General features: G+C 60.2%; 1 protein-coding gene across 1 annotated transcript; it reads left to right on the forward strand.

Annotated features, from left to right (window-relative positions):
- The first annotated feature begins 1,758 nt into the window (after positions 1-1,758).
- On the forward strand, positions 1,759-3,060 carry NKX3-2 (NK3 homeobox 2). Its single transcript, XM_054203315.1, has 2 exons — positions 1,759-2,161; positions 2,585-3,060. The coding sequence occupies exons 1-2, from the start codon at positions 1,759-1,761 to the stop codon at positions 3,058-3,060; spliced, it is 879 nt and encodes a 292-aa protein (XP_054059290.1).
- The last annotated feature ends 3,741 nt before the right edge of the window (positions 3,061-6,801 follow it).

Raw genomic sequence — 6,801 nt, forward strand, 5'->3', positions numbered from 1 at the left:
TTGGGTAGCAGAAGCGATGACTTTCCCGGGAACTACCCGGGTGGGAGAAAGAGATAAAAAGTGAGCCCAAGCGAGGTTAGTAAAACGGGCTGAATTCGTTCAAAGGGATAAAGCCTGTTCTCGTGCAGTCACGCAAAGGTGCTCTCCGCCTTCGTGCTGCGTATGAAAACGGGATTGTTTATTTTATTAATTTATTTTACGAGTAAGAACGATGACTGAAAACATTTATTTCGTGCCGGAGTCGTTGACAATCAATTATCGTGGCTTCGTGGTCTACTGCAAACTGGAGCTCGTCCCTGCGGGATCAAGTAAGGAAACGTTGGAGGTGGCCGCGACGCCCGTGCAGAAGCAGGTTAACACCCTGGGAATTCGGCTCACGAAGCAAAGCCGAATTTGGGGCTATCATTTTGATATCCCCTGGCTCGTTGCGTTGCCGACTGTCCCCAGCACCAAAAAAAAAAAAAAAAAATCAAGGTCGTGAAGCGCTGGCATTTCATTTCTTGTGTACCTGCTCCATAACCCTCGCCGGGATTTTTTCTGTTGGCTCTGGGAATGCCACTAACGTCTGAAATAAAGACAAGGACGGTGCTTGGGAGCACATTGTTGTTTTGGCAACGAGTCGCCTTTACACGATTCACGTGCGTGCAATAGTTTCCGAAAGCTTCTTGCTCAGGGCCATTTTCTTTCAGGGAAAGGATCGTTTCGAGGAAAGCAGTCTCTAATCTGTGAGGAGCTGCGGTCTTTAAAAGTCCCCGGTGGGCCGAAAGACCGTCCCTGATATAAAACCGGCCGCGCTTTCAAACAAACGGAGCGGTGAAAAGCCCGTTTTCCACAACCAGACGAGGCTATTCCTCGTTTTCGACCTCCCCACTCGAGGTTATTCCGCGTTTGTCACCCACGGGGCGAGGGGCCGGCGGCGTGATATTTCCTGAGGCTCTCTCCCCGCCGGAGCCCACCACCCGTCGCCCCCGGCAGACCCGCTTCCCACGGGATCTTCCCGGCAGCGGCACCGCATTCAGCCTGCGCCCTTATCCCCCCGCCTCCCCCACCACTATCCCCCGCCGGTACCGGAGCCTTCCCCGCCGCCGGGCTGCAAAGAGGGGAAAACACCCTGGGACTGTTATCCTTTGCTCTCCGGGTGGGAAACAGAGAGGTGACACGGGGGGGGTGACCGGTGTGGGGGGTGACACGGGGGGGGTGACCCGCTGTGGGGGGTGACACGGGGGGCTGACCCAGTGTGCGGGGTGACACGGGGGGGTGACTCGGTGTTGGGGGTGACGCGGCGCAGCCCCGCGGTTCGTAAGAGGTTAAGGCGCGTGGCGCCCCGCGGAGGCGCATCGCCCCGTGGCGGCGGGCAGCAGCCAATCATCGGGCGGGCCGCGCGGGGGCCGGCCAATAGGAAGGCGCGGGGGCGGTGCTGTCAGAGGCGGCGGTGAGGGATGACAGGGCCGCCGGCAGAAAAGGGCGAGGGGCGGGCAGGGGCGGGACAGAGCGGGGCGGAGGCGCCGCAGGGAGGGACCGGCGGTGCCCGGCCGAGCGCGGCGCGGCGCGGCGCAGCGGCCCCGGCCCTGGCCCTGGCCCTGGCCCTGGCCCTATGGGCGGGCGGGCCGGCGGCGCAGAGAGGCTGCCCCCCGCTGGCGCCCGCCCTCCCGGCGGCAGAGAAGGGGCCGGCACCGGCGCGGCCGCGGCCGGCGATGCGGTCGCCCAGCTGAAAGGCGCGGCGCGGTACCGCTGCTCGCCCGCCGCCGCCGGCGGGACATGGCCGTCCGCAGCGGCAACGCCCTGACGCCTTTCTCCATCCAGGCCATCCTCAACAAGAAGGAGGAGCGCGCCCGCCACACGGCGGGGCGGCCGGGGCCGGCCGGCGGCTGGCGGCTGTGCGGAGCCGCCGCCGAGGGCCCGCCGCTGTCTTCGCCCGCCGTCGCCGCCCGCGCCCCGGCCCCGCGGACGCCGGCGGGCTGGGACTCGGACTCGGCGCACAGCGAGGACCCCGAAGGCGAGCGGCGCTCCGAGGAGGAGGGAGCCGGCGGCAGCGCCCGCCCCGCCGAAGCCACGGGCGGGGGGCGGCCGGCGGCGGAGGAGGAGGCAGCGCAGCCCCCGGAGGCGGCGGAGCGGGACGCCGCCGGCCTCAGTGACAGCGAGATGTCGGCCGCCGTCTCAGGTACGGGCGGCCCCGGCGGCGGCCCCTCCGCGCCCGCGCGGGGAGGGCGGGAGGGTCCCGGTGTGTGGGGGGGGGGGGGGCTGAGAACGGGAGACGGTCGGGGCTCTGCGCTGGTCTCCGCGGGGCGGTGCGACGGGCGGTTCCAGGGGAAAAAAGCCCCCAAAACGCGTCCCGCGGGGCGAACGGGGAGAGCCCTTTGCCAGGCTGAGCCCGCAGACCAGGGCGGCGATCGGAGGTTCGAGGAGGGCGAGAAATCCCGTCGGCGGCGCGGGCAGCGGCTCGGCGGGCCTCCGCCCGCCCTGTCGCTGCAGGCGGGCGGCAAGGAGCGCGTCCGGCCGCCGGGGCGGGTGCGGGGGCGCGGGGGGAAGGCGGGTGTCCCGGTGGCTGCCGGCCCTGACCGCCGTGCTCTCGCCCTGCCCGCAGATCGCAGCCCCCCGGAGGAGGAGGACGGAGCGGGCAAGTGCGGGAAGCTGCTGCCGGGGGAGGAGGAGGCGGCGGCGCCGAAGCCGCGGAAGAAGCGCTCCCGCGCAGCCTTTTCCCACGCGCAGGTCTTCGAGCTGGAGCGGCGCTTCAACCACCAGCGGTACCTGTCGGGGCCCGAGCGGGCCGACCTGGCCGCCTCCCTGAAGCTGACCGAGACGCAGGTGAAGATCTGGTTCCAGAACCGGCGCTACAAGACCAAGCGGCGGCAGATGGCCGCCGACCTGCTGGCCGCCGCCCCCGCCGCCAAGAAGGTGGCCGTCAAGGTGCTGGTGCGCGACGACCAGAGACAGTACCACCCCGGCGAGGTGCTGCGGCCCCCCTCGCTGCTCTCCCTCCAGCCCTCCTACTACTACCCCTACTACTGCCTGCCCGGGTGGGCTCTCTCCACCTGCGCTGCAGCCGCCGGCACCCAGTGAGGGGCACACACACATCCCTCCCCAGCCCCCCCACCACACACACTGGCAGCCAGGAAACCCATCTCCCCTCTGCCACCCCCCATCTGTCCATCCATCCATTCATCCAGCTTCTTAAATCCAGAGCCCCAGCTGCAGCTCTCAGTGCCTCGGACAGTATTTATTATTATTTTATTGTTATTTTTATTATTAATATTATTTGGATGGTTCCTCACCCTCTCCTCTTCCAACGTAGGACTTCTTGGCCACCCCCGCCCTGACCCTCACCCCATCCCCACCCTGCCAGCCGAGGACTCTCGCGATTTGGCACGACTAGTTCATGGTATCCATGTTGTCAGTGTATTTGGTGTAGACTTTTTTGTTTGTTTGTTTTATTTCGCTTCGGATTGGTAGAGACTCGATCTTGTGTGGGAGAGAGAGGAAAAAAAAAAAAAGGAGAGGAAAAAAAAAAACCAACAAAAAAACAACAACCAACCCTCAAAACCAAATGCAGCTCAAAACTCAAAAGAGGAGATCAAGGACTCCCTCGGTGGATTGTAAGGAAGACTATTTTTGACGTCTGTTTGAGTCCTTGCTCTTCCAACTCGTTGCGAACTAAGTGTGCCTTGTATGGTGCTGAATGTAAGGAAGCCTCTTTCAGATCCCCCCTGCTCTTGTTGCCCATGTTATTCCTGTACTCCATGATCCCTGGCAAAGGATAAATATGTCACAAAAGGGTGAGACTTATATTGAAACTCCAGACTTCTTCTTTTCCTTTTTTCCTGAGATCTTTCCGTGTTCGGGGAGGGAGGAGTTACGGATTTTTCGCACTTTCCAGTTGTATTAAAGTTGTTGTTATTATTTTTATATTCAATGTGAATATTTCTAGTCAGACTTTTTAAGAAATCGATGTAACGGGAAATTTTAATACCATCAGTGCCTTTTATAGTTCTTCTGCAGACCTCTCCTTCAGGGGCGGGGGTTTCTGATCTGCTCAGCAATGTAATTACAGTCTCTTTCTTTCAAGGTAACCATTGCTTTTTTTTTCTCCCTTTTTTTTTCTCCTCTCCCTTTCTCTTTTAATGGCACTGTGCACTCAATTAGATTATTTACTTCAAATGAATTGTGAATGTTTGTAAGCTACCCGCTGTACTTTTTTTTTTTTTTTTTTTTTAATTTATAAACTTTAGTTTAACACTTAGCTCTGCTGCTTGTGTTGTTTCTGAGAGTGGACACGCGTTTCCCCGGCGACTTTTTCCTTGCAGCAAACTTCGGGCTGTAGTTCAGACCACGTCCCTCCTTTTCCCACTCGCAGGGAGGCTGGCGGTGGCTCTGGTGGCAGCTGGCAGCGATGGGGATGGCGGGGCCTGGCGGAGGTCTCGGTCCCCGGGGCCTCTATGGCCGTGGGTTTCCTCCGTGGGAAGCGGAGGGGGCGAAGGGGCTCGGGCCGGGCGCCTGAAGGAGTTGCGTCCAGGCTGGAGCGGTCCCCTGGAGAGCCGGGATCGCTGGTTTAATGCACTCAGAGGAGCCGCGGGGGCATCGAGTGGGTTTTCCCGGGCGAGGAGCGGTCTCGCCGTGCGGGCCGGCACGGGCGGCCCGGCAGCGTAGGTTCCACGGGCCGTGTCGGTTTAAAACCTTGGCAGCTCCCGGGGAAAGTGCGTGGGTCAGCGGGCTGTTTTCTCTCCGCGGGAGGCCGGCGGGGAGGCCGGGGCCGCGGGAAGGGGCCGAGGCCGTCCGTATCCCGACACAGCCGCGATAGCCGCTTGGGGCAGCCTCCCGCTTTGGACCGAATCCCCCTCCGAGCCTCCGCGGCGAGCCCAGGCCCTCGGCGCGGTGCTGGCAGCGCATCCCCGCCGTCCTCCCCCGTCCCCCGGCCGTCCCCGCGGGGCCAGCGCTGCCAGGCGGGGCGGACAACTCCACCCGGGGGGGCCCAGGGCCGGGCAACGGCGCTCAGAGGGACCGGCGGTGGCTGCGGTAGTTTCTCCACGCCGGTGGAGCCCTGCCCGAGCCCTTCTCGCAGGCGGCCGCGATGCCTGGGCGCCGCCGATTCTCCATCGCCGCCGGCTTCTTTCCTTCCCCGCTGGGTCGCACGGGCTTCCCTCCGGCTCCCGAGCACGGAGTGGCTCGTAGGAAGCCCTTGCTGCCCCATCGCCCCGCTGTCGTGGTCCCTGCGAGCCGTCCCAAGAGGCAGCCGCGCTGTTTCCTCGTCACCCGCCTCGCCCCGGTCCCCAGCCCCCGGTGAGATGCTCCCAGGCTGGCACCCTCGGCGGAGGGCAGGGGGGCGGCGGCGGCTCCCGGGGACTGCCCCGGCCTTACCGCGGGCTCGGGGCGAGCTCTCCGCTCCCAGAGCCGTCAGGGCACCGCGGGGAAAATGCTTTGGGTTGGGGTTTGTTCCGCCGGGCGGGTCGGCAATGCTGCCGGTGAAAGGAGCGCTATAGAGGTAGCGGTCCTGGAGGGAAGGGTCCTCGGTAGAGCAGACCTTGGCGGATGCGGGAGGACTAACATTCATTAGGCCTGATCCTGAAACGCTTTTTCTTTTTTTCTTTCTTCTTTTTTTTTTTTCTTTTTCCTTTAAACTATTTCCTTCCGCCTTTCCCACCGCTTTCCCTCTTGGGAAAATGAAGGTTTTGGATGGCAGGAGCAGTGCCCCATGCACTTGGGAAGGTGAAGAGAAGCCCCTGCTACCCCGCAGACAGCTCGGTTTGTTCCTTTTCTTGCCCCGGGGGATGTTTCTCTGTCTGCAGCCCCGTGTCTGCCTTACAACCCCATACAAGATACAGAGCCGCTGATTCCCATCCCAGCTTCCATGGGACGCTTTACACCAGCGGGGGTTTGGCCCCGGCGGGGATTCGGAGGCAAGGCGGCGGGGGTGGCTTTCGGCGAAGCTGGTTATGGTTCCTATCGGGCTCCCTGTCGGAGAAAGAGGATTATTTCGAAGCCTTCTTTTTTTTTTTTTTTTCTTTTTCCTTTTTTCTTTTTCCCGCGGGACACCGTGTTTTATTATTTTGCTTCGTGCTCGCTGACGGATGTAGCGCTGTAGGGAACCGCCTGATATGAAAAGAAAGCGTCGGTCATTAGAGCTTCCCCGGGGTTCCCCGGCTTGTAACACTGGGTAACATACGCGGGATAGAGCGTATTTTTCTTTGAATCCGATAAAACTAAGATACATTTTACTCGAGACAGAAATTGCTGAAAAAGATGATGCGAGGGAAGTTACTTGGAATTTTAGGATTGTGTTTAATACCGAATATTTACGCAGCGAGAGTGTCTTAGTTTGACGTTAACAAAATCCGATATTTGAGAACCTTCAGTATTTTGCATCGGGAAAATCTAACGGATAATTTAATGGAACTTTACGGGAATTTGCAGGCTTTTCTATTACTGTTTTTATTGATAATTTTACGATTTAAAATATAAAGCAAACGCTCAAGAGTCTTTTTGTCTTTCTTTAATGACAAAATCCCTAGTAAACGGCGCGTAATTGTACCAAGGCCAAGGGAATTAGTCTGGATTTTCGGCGTTTAAGTTATCGGCAAAACCTGGGCTCTAACGTGCTCTCTCCATCCTTCACAAACACACTTTCAGCTCATCAGCACATCCACGGCTGCAACATGAAAATAATCTCCCTAATGGTATGTCCTAACTTCAGCCTCTCTCCCAAACCCCGAATCCATACAGGAGCCGTGGGAATCATTTTCCATCCGGCCATGGACAAGCTCCAGTCTTACAGAAGAGAAAACGGTCGCAATAGAAAGAGGGGGAGCG

The sequence above is a fragment of the Rissa tridactyla genome, chromosome 5 (genome assembly GCF_028500815.1).
Source record: "Rissa tridactyla isolate bRisTri1 chromosome 5, bRisTri1.patW.cur.20221130, whole genome shotgun sequence".
Lineage (NCBI taxonomy): Eukaryota > Metazoa > Chordata > Aves > Charadriiformes > Laridae > Rissa > Rissa tridactyla.